The following is a 14,533-nucleotide window of genomic DNA, read 5'->3' on the forward strand; positions in this document are numbered from 1 at the left end:
AAAGTTCTAATTTACTTGACTCTTTTCATATCATGTCTTTATACCATTATACAATACTAAAGTGATATTTATGTATACCTTGAGACTGTAAGATCGTCCTAATAAGGCTGAAAGGGAAAGGATGTTTCTTGGGTACTTCTGGACGTATTATTACTTCTTTTTCTTTCTTTGTCTTTTTGTCTTTTCTTTTTGATCAGGTGAGATTGAAGAAGATGCTGTGAAGAGCTATGCTTCCCTCAACATTGTGGGAATGGTTGGTTCCATTGACAATGATTTCTGTGGGACAGACATGACCATAGGCACAGATTCTGCCCTGCATAGAATCATTGAAGTGGTGGATGCCATCATGACTACTGCTCAAAGGTATTTGATTCACTAAAAAAAGTCTCAGAAAGTTTGGGATGACCTATAGAAAATTTAAGTAAAAGCTAAATGTCCACAGTTTTAAGAATTACATTGAAATACACCCAAACCTCATCAATCTTCTGCTAAAATTCCAAGGTAGGGAGGTAATAATAATAATATATCACATTGTCTGTGTTATATTTTATGGCTAAGAGAAGAACGAATGTATTTTTCAGACTGTAAGATGCACCTTTTCCCCCTTAAAATAGGGTGAAAATGTTGGTGTGTCTTATACACCAAATGCAGCCATTTTTGGCCTCCTGAAGCCCCACCTCTGAATCACATTTTTATGAAAAATGGGAGAAAAATGAGGTATTTTTGCCTCCCCTCAGCCCCCAGAAGCATTCTGCAGGCTTCATCAGGGCTGGAGGGAGTCAAAAATGCCCCCCTTTTTGCCTTTCCCCAGCCCTGCTGAAGTCTGCAGAGTGCTCCTGGGGGCCAGGGAGGACAAAAACTTTTTTTCTTACTTATTTCTTCAAAATATTGGTGTGTCTTTTCCATCGGTGCATCTTATACTCCAAAAAATACGGTAATTTCAATGTCAAGATGGACTTATTCCTGAAAATAATATTCCTGCTTCAGGTGCATCTTATACTCAGAAAACTGTGAAACTATGGCTTTGAGTCTTTTCCTGCCTTCAGTGGCCATCAAAACTTACCTTGCCACAGACAAGTTATACATAAAAGTTGTATTCGTAGATTGCACTAAGCCAAAAGATAATTTTCTGATTTAGTATAACAACTTGTAGGAATTAATTCATTTTGGTTTATAAACCATGGTATGTAGTTAGGTGTGAACAGCCTTCAGCAAGTCTGTTAACCATTTTCCATGGTTAAGAAAATTTTGGCTCATGAGAGTGTGTGTGTGTGTCTGTGTGTGTATTCCAGCATTACTTTGACTTGACACTATAGATATAATTCATTCCTTTTCCTGTCTAACACAGGATTAACATAAATAAATACCCAGGCAATGCCGGGTTATCAGCTAATCAATCATATACATCCCCTGAGAATTTTACCATGACTTTAATATAAGACCAAGACTTTAATATGCCTTCCATGCTGCCTTCTTCGAAAGGAATTTTAAATGCAACTATCCCTTTTCGTCTAACTGAATGAAAACTAGTAAAAAAAGAAAGAAAAAACCCAGGAATGTTTTTCTGCCCAATGCAAATTGGGGCTTCCTTCCTTGCAGTTCAAACCTCCCCCCAAAAATTCTTTGTTATGCAAGCCAAGGCAGCACTGTATTTTATTATCTAATCTTCGTGATGTTCTACCATGGCTTAATGTGTAATTCAACCTGAGCTTTTGTATACATTCTGTTGCCGCTGGAAGCAGCTCTTTGGAAGTTGGCAACCTTCGACTGGCTACGGAAGGATGGAAAATGAGCCCTGGGAGGCAGGCATAAATTCCTAGCAACAGCAGCTGAACCCTTTCAACACTTTCACTGGCATTTGTCACATCGTTAGAGAGGTGCTGTGATAGGAACATGGCATGCAAATATATGGCAGGGGAAGGAAGAACGAGGACTCTTCTAGTGCTTTTATTGTCTGCTGCATAGTTCTATAAGCCAGTAAGAAGAAACATGTTGGAGAAAATTTGTGTAAATCTTCTTTGATTTCCCATAGTATCCATAACTGAAAGGTACCATGTTTTCCTGAAAATAAGATCCAGCCAGAAAATAAGTCCTAGCAGGATTTTTCAGGATGCTTGCAATATAAGCCCCACCCCCCAAAATAAGCCCCAGTCAGCCAGATGAAAGCATTTGAGTGCCATTTTCTCAAAAATAAGACTTAAACAGCAGAAGTGGGGTGCTGCCAGCATTACTGCCGGTCCAGTGCGCACAAAATCTATGTGGAAATGAACTCCGTTTGTGTGTGCATTTGCACATAAATAGGTCTGCACATACACAAAACAAAAATTAAATTTCTTCAATGAAAATTATTCTGTGCACGCGCAGAATGGTGCCGCCATAGGAGAACTGGTTCAGGGGTGTGGCAGGCCTGGGTCACTGCTGGTTCCAGTGACCCAGGCTGCCAGACCACTACTGGTTTGGCCAAACTGGTCCGAACTCCTACTTTTTTATTTTCTTTTTGTCAAAAAGACTTTCCCTTTTCATCTGACAGGGCTGATCACAGCATTCTACACATAAACCAATAGAAAATCACGGCAAAGGGTGGGCAAAGGGGGGAGTAGAGAGTTATAAGCTGCATGGCATAGGGAGGGGAAAGGGCATGTGTGGGAGTAGCTGGCTCGCATAGTTCATGTTACATGAGGCTGCATAGTGAGTCCTGGCCATTTAGGCCGGAAGGATGTTTCTGGTGTGATGTTTTTGCATCCCTGTGTATGTGTGTTTCAGACAGCAGAAACTGCCCTGCACACACACACCCGGAATGTTTTCCAACACTGTTTTTGTTTTAAAAGGCAGCGTCTCCTTCTTTGTCTCTGGGCATGCAGAAGGGATCTTTCCCCATGAAGGGGGTTGACTGTCCATGTAACTCCATGTGGTTGACAATGTGAATGTTCTTCTGTGGAGCCAAGCTAGAGAGTATATTCTTACACATAGTTACTAAAGAGGATACACATTGAATACAGCAACACAACAGTATCAGCAAAGCAACAAGGGTTATAACGGTCTTGGAAACATTTCACAACCAGCTAAAATTAGGTAACCAAGAGGTCATCCAATACCACCAGGAGTCCAAGGCCTTGTATGTTTGTCCAACTGTTTGAACGGTATCATGTAATTTGTCCACACTGGTTTCAATTTCTCCGGACTGGTTCAAATAATGACAACAGGTAGCATTCAACCAAACACATCGTAGGGAGATCTGCGGCGAAAGACAGGGCAGCCAGTCGGGGGAGTGGAGGGTGGAGGGTGCTCTGCCCTGTGTTCCAGGTCAGAGACAGAGACAGCCTCAAGCTGTGGTTCCTGTTGGTTGGTCATGGTCAGGCTGCTTCTGTGTTTGTGTAGGTGATTGTATAGGTGGTTTTGGCAAATATGGTCTTACGTGCCGTCCTGGAATCCAAAGAACTTTCTCTTTGAGTTGGATTGCAGCGTAGTTCCTTTCCCAGGTAATCAGGTCAGCAGGTTCAAGTCAGGCAAGCAGCGATAGTAGACAGGTGGACGGGAGGTGTCTGCAGTAGGTGGAGCTGCAAAATGATGAGTCGCTGCCGAGGATGATGGGCCGCCGGTGTGTTGCACTGCTGGGAGGCCAGGGGGCATTTTCCCCTATTGCCAATATATCTGTCCAGGGCATGTTTTAATGTCTGGTTGGCGCGCTCAGCCAACGCCTGAACCTGGCTGTTATAAGGAATGCCAAATTTATGCACAATGCTCCATTGGTTACAAAAGGCAGCAAAGGCTGCACCTTGTCTGTTTTTAATTCTTTTGGGCGTCCCAGCGATGCAAAGGTCCGAATACAATGATTAATAACATGTTTGGTGGCTTCACCCCTTTGGGGGGATGCCATAATGTAGCCTGAATACGTATCAATGGAAACATGTAAATATTTCCAAGGGGCAAATGGAGGATATTGGGTAACATGCATTTGCCAAATTTGACAACACTCTGTCCCCCTGGGGTTAACTCCCATTGGGAGGCAATGCGCTTGCTGGCTACAGGTAGGGCACTGTTGAATGATTGCTGATGCCTCCACTGACGTAAGGCCAAATTGTTTTATGAGCGCTTTATTATTCTGGTGAAAGTAAGAGTGGCTATCCCAAGGTGTGATAGCAGAACAAATATTGACATGGGGGGGGGGGCTGATGCCGCAGCGTCAGCAACATCATTGCCCTCCTGGAGAGGCCCAGGGAAGGGCTAATGACTTCAGATATGGGAGACATGGAAAAAATAACAGCGAGAGAAGACAAGACCTTGTAAAGTGAGAAACAGAGACAAAAGTTGTGAATCAATAGAAGAAGAGAGATAAGACTCACACAAAGAGGTTATAATCTGAGTCACATAAAGACTATCAAGAATTAAGTTAAACGGTTGTTTGTATCAAATAACTGAAAGGCCAAGATGGAAGCGGCCAATTCATCTCTTTGAGCAGATTTTTGTGGCTCTGTGAGCTGGGTGTGCCATGTACCATCCTCCTGCCAGGCACATGCTCCCCGATGTTTGCTCCTATCAGCAAAGACAGTTATAGCGTCTTTGATAGGAAAAAGCTGTTGAAGGAGGCTTCCACTGGAGTGGAAGGGCTTTTGTAATTAGGGCTGCAAAAAGGGAGGGTATCTGAGAAATAGTGGACAAGTGTCATGAGATCACATTCTTGGGGAATCAAATTTGGATTGGGGAGGCCGCAGCGCTCCCACGGGTTGGATAATTTTATTAACAGCCCGCAAATCATGCAAAAAACGCCATTTACCAGATTTCTTTCTGTCTCTCTTTTCACTTTCTCTTTCCCTCTTTTCACTTTCTTTTGTCACTTTCTCCCTCTCCCTTCTCTTTTCCTCTTCCCCCTCCCTCCTTCACTTTCATCACTTTCTCTGTACTCTCTACTGCCCAACCTGTCCCCATAATTTACCTACTAAATAGGTGCAGTTCCCTTACTGGATCCTTCGCTCACTCAAACACATACACACACAAACTTACACATGCACAAAACCATTTTTCTCCATTCCAATTCGGATCCTATAAATCAATTGCTCTGTGAAACATCTATGAAAAGAATTCCAAGGGCTTCCCGGGGGAGGGGGGGGGCTGCAGAGGCCCCGTGTCAAACCCATCCCCTCCCTTTAGCTGAGGGGTGGTAACATTGTTGGACAGACCCTTGGCAATTGCCTTGTTAATCTCTTTAAGGTATTCAGAGGGTTTTGGAGAGGGCCCCAGGAGGGGCGATCATGTAATTTGTCCACACTGGTTTCAATTTCTCCGGACTGGTTCAAATAATGACAACAGGTAGCATTCAACCAAACACATCGTAGGGAGATCTGCGGCGAAAGACAGGGCAGCCAGTCGGGGGAGTGGAGGGTGGAGGGTGCTCTGCCCTGTGTTCCAGGTCAGAGACAGAGACAGCCTCAAGCTGTGGTTCCTGTTGGTTGGTCATGGTCAGGCTGCTTCTGTGTTTGTGTAGGTGATTGTATAGGTGGTTTTGGCAAATATGGTCTTACGTGCCGTCCTGGAATCCAAAGAACTTTCTCTTTGAGTTGGATTGCAGCGTAGTTCCTTTCCCAGGTAATCAGGTCAGCAGGTTCAAGTCAGGCAAGCAGCGATAGTAGACAGGTGGACGGGAGGTGTCTGCAGTAGGTGGAGCTGCAAAATGATGAGTCGCTGCCGAGGATGATGGGCCGCCGGTGTGTTGCACTGCTGGGAGGCCAGGGGGCATTTTCCCCTATTGCCAATATATCTGTCCAGGGCATGTTTTAATGTCTGGTTGGCGCGCTCAGCCAACGCCTGAACCTGGCTGTTATAAGGAATGCCAAATTTATGCACAATGCTCCATTGGTTACAAAAGGCAGCAAAGGCTGCACCTTGTCTGTTTTTAATTCTTTTGGGCGTCCCAGCGATGCAAAGGTCCGAATACAATGATTAATAACATGTTTGGTGGCTTCACCCCTTTGGGGGGATGCCATAATGTAGCCTGAATACGTATCAATGGAAACATGTAAATATTTCCAAGGGGCAAATGGAGGATATTGGGTAACATGCATTTGCCAAATTTGACAACACTCTGTCCCCCTGGGGTTAACTCCCATTGGGAGGCAATGCTCTTGCTGGCTACAGGTAGGGCACTGTTGAATGATTGCTGATGCCTCCACTGACGTAAGGCCAAATTGTTTTATGAGCGCTTTATTATTCTGGTGAAAGTAAGAGTGGCTATCCCAAGGTGTGATAGCAGAACAAATATTGACATGGGGGGGGGGCTGATGCCGCAGCGTCAGCAACATCATTGCCCTCCTGGAGAGGCCCAGGGAAGGGCTGATGACTTCAGATATGGGAGACATGGAAAAAATAACAGCGAGAGAAGACAAGACCTTGTAAATTGAGAAACAGAGACAAAAGTTGTGAATCAATAGAAGAAGAGAGATAAGACTCACACAAAGAGGTTATAATCTGAGTCACATAAAGACTATCAAGAATTAAGTTAAACGGTTGTTTGTATCAAATAACTGAAAGGCCAAGATGGAAGCGGCCAATTCATCTCTTTGAGCAGATTTTTGTGGCTCTGTGAGCTGGGTGTGCCATGTACCATCCTCCTGCCAGGCACATGCTCCCCGATGTTTGCTCCTATCAGCAAAGACAGTTATAGCGTCTTTGATAGGAAAAAGCTGTTGAAGGAGGCTTCCACTGGAGTGGAAGGGCTTTTGTAATTAGGGCTGCAAAAAGGGAGGGTATCTGAGAAATAGTGTCATGAGATCACATTCTTGGGGAATCAAATTTGGATTGGGGAGGCCGCAGCGCTCCCACGGGTTGGATAATTTTATTAACAGCCCGCAAATCATGCAAAAAACGCCATTTACCAGATTTCTTTCTGTCTCTCTTTTCACTTTCTCTTTCCCTCTTTTCACTTTCTTCTGTCACTTTCTCCTTCTCCCTTCTCTTTTCCTCTTCCCCCTCCCTCCTTCACTTTCATCACTTTCTCTGTACTCTCTACTGCCCAACCTGTCCCCATAATTAACTACTAAATAGGTGCAGTTCCCTTACTGGATCCTTCGCTCACTCAAACACATACACACAAACTTACACATGCACAAAACCATTTTTCTCCATTCCAATTCGGATCCTATAAATCAATTGCTCTGTGAAACATCTGTGAAAAGAATTCCAAGGGCTTCCCGGGGGAGGGGGGGGCTGCAGAGGCCCCGTGTCAAACCCATCCCCTCCCTTTAGCTGAGGGGTGGTAACATTGTTGGACAGACCCTTGGCAATTGCCTTGTTAATCTCTTTAAGGTATTCAGAGGGTTTTGGAGAGGGCCCCAGGAGGGGCGATCTCCTAGTAGTGCGGGGGAGATGTTGCCGAAGGCTTAAAAGCAGCCCCCTGCATATCTTCCTCATGAATTTGAAGGCATCTTACAAGAAGTCTCCAAGTAGTGAGAACTTCTGGCAGGCCTCGTGGTTACTTTAAGAGAGCCCTTTTCAGGGTAAATGGGACAATTCTTAGATGTAAGCCAATAGAGAGAGGAAATGTTTTTTCGGGGGAAAGGGAAGCAAGCGAACTGCTGCTTGAGAGATTGCAATGGAGAATTTAATGATTTCCCGAAGCTCCTGCAGGTGTGCAGTCTGAGCCTTCGAGAAACCTGAGCCCATACTCACGATTGTGAGGGTGCTCCGTTCGCTAACGGCAGGCCCTGGTTGCGAGGCTTTGCCAAGTCGGGGATGAGTGAAAGGCTGGCGACACAGGTCATCACGTCGGGGTCACCAAATGTGAAGTTTCCGCTGTTCGCCCATGAAGCCAATGTTGAGAAAAGACAGGAGACAAATTTTCTCGGGATGGAGCGACCCAGATTGGGGGTCTGGTAGCCCCTTTTATTGAGACAGGACAAAGGCAGGAGGAGCAATAGCATGTGATACAAAACAGCCTGTAAAAGTACAATTTCTAATCTACTGCTTCAGGAAAGTTCTCTCTATATATGGTCAAATCCTGGGCGTCATTGGTAGGGCACATCTCAGAATGTTATGTTATTCACTATCAGGATGTTATGGCTTTCTCGGAGCCAGTTGTCTCCTGTGTGATTCAGCGTGGCTCTGCAGGCCCTAATATGAACTAGGCCATGGAGGACACACACCTACACAAGGAACTATACCGAACCAATAGAAACCCAACATTGCTACAGAAAATAAACCCTAATGCATCTTTTGGAGCAAAAAATTAATATAAGACCTGCTCTTATTTTCGGGGAAAGAGGGTAGTAGCAAATGTGAAGGATAATTTGTAAATGATGTATTTTCTTTAAACTCCATAATTATGGAGAAATGAGAGGGGAAAAAACCTGGGTATTTCTAAATAAAATGTTGTAATGCAAGTAATCCTTGATTTACAGCAGTTCATTTAGTGACTGTTCAATGTTACAACGGCACTGAATAAAGTGACTTATGACCACTTTCACACTTACGACCACAGTAGTATCCCCATGGCCATGTAATCAAAATTCAGACACTTGGCACTATGACGGTTGCAATGTCCCAGTGGCATGTGATCGGCTTTTGCGACCTCTTAAGGAAAGTCAATGGGGAAGCCAGATTCACTTAACAACCACACTACCAACTGAACAACTGTAATGATTCAATTAACAATGGTGGCAAGAAAGGTCATAAAATGAGGCAAGACTCACTTAACCAATGTCTCACTTAACAACATAAATTTGGCACTCAATTGTGGTCGTAAGCCAAGTGCTACCTGTATATACTTTGCTGGCAGCTAGATTATGAATTAAGGAAAGATCATCTGAAGGAAGATGAAAAAGAATAAAAAAATAAACAAACAAACAAAAAATAAGCACTGGAGTCATCCACTTAATGCTAAATCCTCAATTTCTATGTTTGAATAGTATCTCACTGTTTGTTTTGTTTGTTGATTTATCTTGTGATTTCTGTAGCCATCAGAGAACCTTCGTCCTGGAAGTGATGGGAAGGCACTGTGGGTATGTATCTCCAAGATAAACCACTTTTAGTAAAGCATTGTTGTGGTGTACACTTCATATACTGATTGGTAATTTTCTTCTTTGCCACAGGTATCTGGCACTTGTTAGCGCTTTAGCCTGTGGTGCAGACTATGTATTTATCCCTGAATATCCACCTGAGGAAGGATGGGAAGATCACATGTGTGCCAGGCTTTCTGAGGTAATCCCTTTTCAGCTTTGGTTTATATAATGCCTTGGGCTTCCTTAGAAGATTATTAGCTCCCTGGTGAAAATTGTACAAGAATAGCCCAAATTTCCAGTCTCCAAAAGACAATTGTGCCAAAATGGTAAAGATGACATGTGAAGATCTCCTTTTTTGGCATTCTTGGATTATTTTTCTGGTCTTTTTTTTCCCCTTCTTCTTCTAAAAATGGAGCACTGTAGTGAAGGTAGCCCCATGGTACAATCCATTTATTTTTCACTAAGAAAATATCCGTGGCCATTCCCTTAATGGCTCTCGGCAAGCTTGCAAAACAGTTTGGTTAAGTTATGGTTGAAAGCAGGAGTTGGTTTGCTCGAACGGCACAGATGCACAAAAACGTCACTAAACTTATAGTGTACTGGGCTTGTTGACATCTTTCCCTGCAGAATAAGGAGTCAAAAGTTCATTTTAGTGGCAAAATTTATTTCTTGAAGATATTGGGCTGTTCTCTTTTAACTTGTCATCTCAGGAGAGTTGTCTACCTTAATTCTCATGCTCAACTTCAGCATGAGACAACAAGAACTCTCAACAACCTTCAGGAATTGTGACTAAGAATGGATTTGGAGAAGCATGGTTTGCTACAGCTCCCAGAATGTCCAGCCTCAGTCTGCATGGGCCTTGAATTCCAACAATTTCTAGACCAGTGGTGGGGAATGAGGGCCCTTTTATGACTTGTGGACTTCAACTCCCAGAATTCCTCAGTCAGCCTGGTTCAGGAATTCTGGGAGTTGATGTCTACAAGTCATATAAGGGCCATCCAAAGATGGGTTGGTGCTGGTTTGGCCGAGCTGGTAGTGGTGGCGGAGGGAGGCTTCACCCACCTGCCCAGATGTTTCTGCACATGTGCGTGAGCACGAGCAAACCGGTAGTAAACCAGTTAGCAACCCACCACTGGGGCTATCATTTCCTAACCTTGGTCTAAAGGAAGAATGGTTCTTCATCCGTATCTTATAGCATCCTCTGCAGCATTCATATGTTTGTCAGCTGATTTGAAAAGGTTCCTGAAACAAAAATGCTTGAGACCTTTTGGTTCACTACTGAGTATTCATACTCCTGAGCAGAGACCCATATTTGTCCAGGGTGGAAATGGTTGTGGTCAAATGTATATATAAGCTTTCCGCAATCTAGTACGCTTCCTGATCGGTAACAAATGTAGTTCCTTTTTTTAGTCATTCTGACTAAAAATTCTGGAACTGAAAGACCTACTACATGTACAATGTGCAAAGTTGAAGTAGAAACATTCATTAACATTGGCAGCTGGGGTGGGGCGCGGAGAATAACAATAGGGTGTTATTCTGACCTAGGCTTCCCAATAGGACAAAGCCATCATGTCATCCTGATAAAACTCCTTTTATTTGGTTTAGGGAGTTCCTCTCCAGCAATAGTCTTTCAAGAGATTTCAACTGGGCAACAATCTTTCAAGAGATTTCACAACTACAGACCTTTATTAGGCTTGGAGAACTGCCAGGCTGATATCTTCCAAACACTACTGTGTAGCAGACAATACTTGGCAAGAAGTCAGGAACAGATCTTCACTCTAATGAATTGAACTAATTGTCTCCTACAAACTCTACTCCCTTTCGCTCCTCTTTATTCCCTAGGAGAGGGGCCATTCACCTTCCACCTGTAGCTTTACTCCTGAGTTGACCCTTGTTCCTTAGCTGTTCCCTTCTCCTGGCATGCACACACTGGGAACAGGCTCCAGCTGTTCTTCTGCCCAATCAATATCTGAGTCCGAAGGCAGCTGATAAATGTCAGACGGCCCTGGCCCTATTTCTGCCTCTGACACAGAGCCCTCATCAGAGCCTTCCCCAGACTCCAGGACTGGCCCATGTTCCTCCCCAACCTCCTCACTGTCCCAATCTGCTGCCAGATCCGCTGACCGCTGCTGGGCCACAATAGGCATAGTTTCATTAGATGTCTTACATGAATTTTCTGAATATTTGTGTATCATGTAGTAGACCAGGCCTGTCAAACTGGTGCTGAGGGCTGGATATGGCCCACACAGGCCAAGCCCAGTCTGGCTTCACAAAGGCAAAAAAACACCTCAATACGTCACGATACAGCCCACAATAAGATTGGGTTTGACACCCCTGTAGTAGATGAAAAGTTTCCAAGCTATGTTCAGAATTCAGCTTATTCTAGCTTTGTTAGCTTTACTGATCTGTCTTAAATTTCTTTCACCTTAGAACCGTGCCCGAAAGAAAAGGTTGAACATAATAATTGTGTCCGAAGGAGCAATTGATTCCTTCAACAAGCCTATCACTTCTGAACAAGTTAAGGATGTAAGTACATAGATGTACATCATGACTTCTGCTGAATATATATGTGACTTCTCATGTAAGTTGTTTATAAATATTGGGATTTTTTTTGTATTGTGTCCTGTAATTGAAATGCAGTCTTAGTTAAGTATAGTTACATTCAATATTGCTTTTGAAAATCACACATAGATTTTTTTAAAAAAATGTCTTTACTGTAGAAAATTCACTTTGCTGTTATTGGCTTCTGTGTTACACTAAATAATGCATATCTGCTGTGCAGAGTGTTCTGGCAATATTGATAAAGCTTGGTTCTGCAAATGCTTTAGTTTGAGTTTCAGTATAGATTCCCCTGTGTCTGCTATGCCGGAAATGTTCCTATGTGTCAGTGTGGTCAAAGCAGTATTTGGTAGAGGTTTTATCGATGTTATTGTTAGTTGTGAAGTCATGTTTGACCCATCATGACCCCATGGACAACGTTCCTCCAGGCCTTCTTTTCCTCTACCACCCCATGGAGTCCATTTAAGTGCACACCAATTGCTTCAGTGACTCCATCCAGCCATCTCATTCTCTGTTGTCCCCTTCTTCTTTTGCCCTCAATCATTCCCAGCATTAGGCTCTTCTCCAGTGAATCCTTCCTTCTCATTTGGTGGCCAAAGTACTTGAATTTCATCTTCAGGATCTGGCCTTCTAAAGAACAGTCAGGGTTGATCTCCTCTATGACTGACCAGTTTGATCACCGGTCGGTCCTAGATCAAGGGACTCGCAGGAGTCAGGACAATATTTGAAACTCAGGGTTTAACTTAGAGGTCTTAATCCCATTTCAGTTTCAGGCATGGGATAGTCAGTTAAAAAGAGTTCCAGCTTTCTAAAAAACTGCCTGTTTTTTTCTGTTTTTGTTGGAAGCCCAAGAAAACACATTTGTCCCAAAGGTGCTTTTTCAAGAGGCAACTGGACTTCCTGATTTTTCTTTGAAGACACCATCTGTCTACAACACAGTCTTATCAATAGTTCCAAGAAGGCTCCGCATCCATTTGTACCACTCAGGTGACCTTGAGGACACAGCTCAAACTCCAGGTGGCCTCAACAACTCACTAAAAAATGCAAATGACTAGCTGGGTGCAAGGAGTATAACTCCTTCCATTCTCCCACCATCCAGTCAGAGCTGAAGAAGCTTCTTGGATGAGAAGTGAAATGTCTTCATAGAAAAACAAGAAAGTCCACCTGCCTCTTGAAAAAGCACCTTCAGGACAACCATGACCTGGATGACTGAGAATCTCCATAGACATTTTTTTCCCTGTCTGATGGGGAATCTTAGTAGATTGTGATCAATGTGGAATGAGTCATTCTGAATGAGATTTGTAAATTTATTATATAAAGATAATGGATAATGAATGAATAAACTTTTATTTTACTACGGTTTACTAGTGTTGATAAAAAAAACACAAATTAAGGCAGATAATGCCTCAATTTTTATAGTAGCAAGTTGCTCCTTGATTCATGGTCATATGTATTTATTCAGATAGTGAAATTACCAACTCTTAGAAAATTCAGCCTGTGATAGCCATCTACACAGATTAGATACCCAGTTCTATAAGCTTCCTCTTTCTTTGTCTTAAGTAAGTCACTATGCCTTACTTAAAATGTTTTAAACATTTTAAAATGCAATGCTACCTTTGGTTTAACAGGTATTGATGTAGGAGCCTTTTCTCTCCTTTCTTAACTAGACATTCATGGAAATTTATTTTACCAACTAGTTATTCTTTAAAGGATATGATTAAAATATTGTGCAATTTGCCCTTATTTTTTAAGGCATCATGGTTCATTTTCAGCTGTTCCATGCTGACTCCTTCTGTTTTTTTTATTTTTTTTGTCAGTGACATTAAAATCTGCCTGGAAAATATTTGACTCTTTTCCTCTGCTTTAAACATATCATTCTCAATTTGTTTTTTATTTTGTGGTTTGTTAATAAACATCTGATTAAAAGCTCATTACAAAAAAATTGTACATAATTTTTACAAACTTGAAATCTATCAGCACCTCTTGTCAAAACAAACTTTTATACTGAATATGTGGACTACAGCCATACAGAGAATCCGAACTTCTATAAAAGGATATAAATTATTTTGGATAGCTTATTTATTTATCATAATTTCAATCACCACTACTTATTTTATACAACATTATTTACGTCACCACTCAGCAAGTCTGAGTAATTGCAAAAAATTAAAAATCAGTAAAAAAGCAACAAGTAATAGCGCATATAGAGCAGAGACACCCCCCACAATTTTTTTAGCTCATTAACTCCTTCACAAAGTTTCAGATTGTTTGACTCCCAAGTGTTTATTATATGCAAATAATTTAATAAATATTATTCTAACTAATAGAAAATGAATAAAAACAATAATCCCCTTGGATGGCCCATCAACCCTTGGGGATCAACATTGACCATTTTAGAGAACTTTGATCTGGAGATAGCTGATTAAAAAAAACAGTTGCATTCCTATCAACCATCCCATGAGTTCTCCTTAGTTCCCTGATCCCCACACATGGGTAAACAGGCATGTGCATAAGGCTTTCTAGAGTGGTATTAAAGTTGGGGTAACTGGATTTGTGTTAGAGTGGGGATTGCTGTTCCAGATTGCTGCAACCAAAAAGGTTCAGTTCTGGGGTCCTAATGGACAGAGAAGAGTCTCAGACATTTAAATTTGATGGTGGAAGAATTAGAACTGAATTTGCAAGAAGCATTTTTCAAGGCTTAAATCTTCTACTCAGTGCTCATGTAAGGAAGATATCTGCACAGTTGCTGAGCTCCTAATCCATCTTCTTCTTTGGGTTCACCTTGGTATTCTTTTGCAGCTTGTGGTGAAGCGGTTGGGGTTTGACACACGGGTGACCATTCTTGGGCATGTGCAACGAGGAGGCACACCCTCTGCTTTTGATCGGATTTTGGTGAGTGAATATAACCAATTTGTTTCTGAGTATCCAGAGAAGAATAGACCACAACCCAGTTTTAGGTGGCATTACTTGATTTTTCCCCTTGC

At 42.5% G+C, this 14,533-nt stretch overlaps 1 protein-coding gene across 3 annotated transcripts in view; it reads left to right on the plus strand.

The window, feature by feature from the left end:
• Nucleotides 1-14,533, plus strand: part of PFKP (phosphofructokinase, platelet) — an 88,169-nt gene that overhangs the window by 41,009 nt on the left and 32,627 nt on the right. For all 3 annotated transcript variants that reach the window (XM_087712523.1, XM_087712525.1, XM_087712522.1), the window contains exons 5-9: nucleotides 198-363; nucleotides 8,946-8,990; nucleotides 9,081-9,189; nucleotides 11,421-11,516; nucleotides 14,349-14,441. In XM_087712523.1, the coding sequence (XP_087568649.1) occupies nucleotides 198-363; nucleotides 8,946-8,990; nucleotides 9,081-9,189; nucleotides 11,421-11,516; nucleotides 14,349-14,441 (509 nt within the window). The remainder of the gene's footprint in view (nucleotides 1-197; nucleotides 364-8,945; nucleotides 8,991-9,080; nucleotides 9,190-11,420; nucleotides 11,517-14,348; nucleotides 14,442-14,533) is intronic.

Source organism: Thamnophis sirtalis, unplaced genomic scaffold (assembly GCF_051295495.1).
Source record: "Thamnophis sirtalis isolate CommonGarterSnake01/CBP01778 unplaced genomic scaffold, rThaSir2_p1.2 scaffold_4, whole genome shotgun sequence".
In the NCBI taxonomy this organism is placed as follows: domain Eukaryota; kingdom Metazoa; phylum Chordata; class Lepidosauria; order Squamata; family Natricidae; genus Thamnophis; species Thamnophis sirtalis.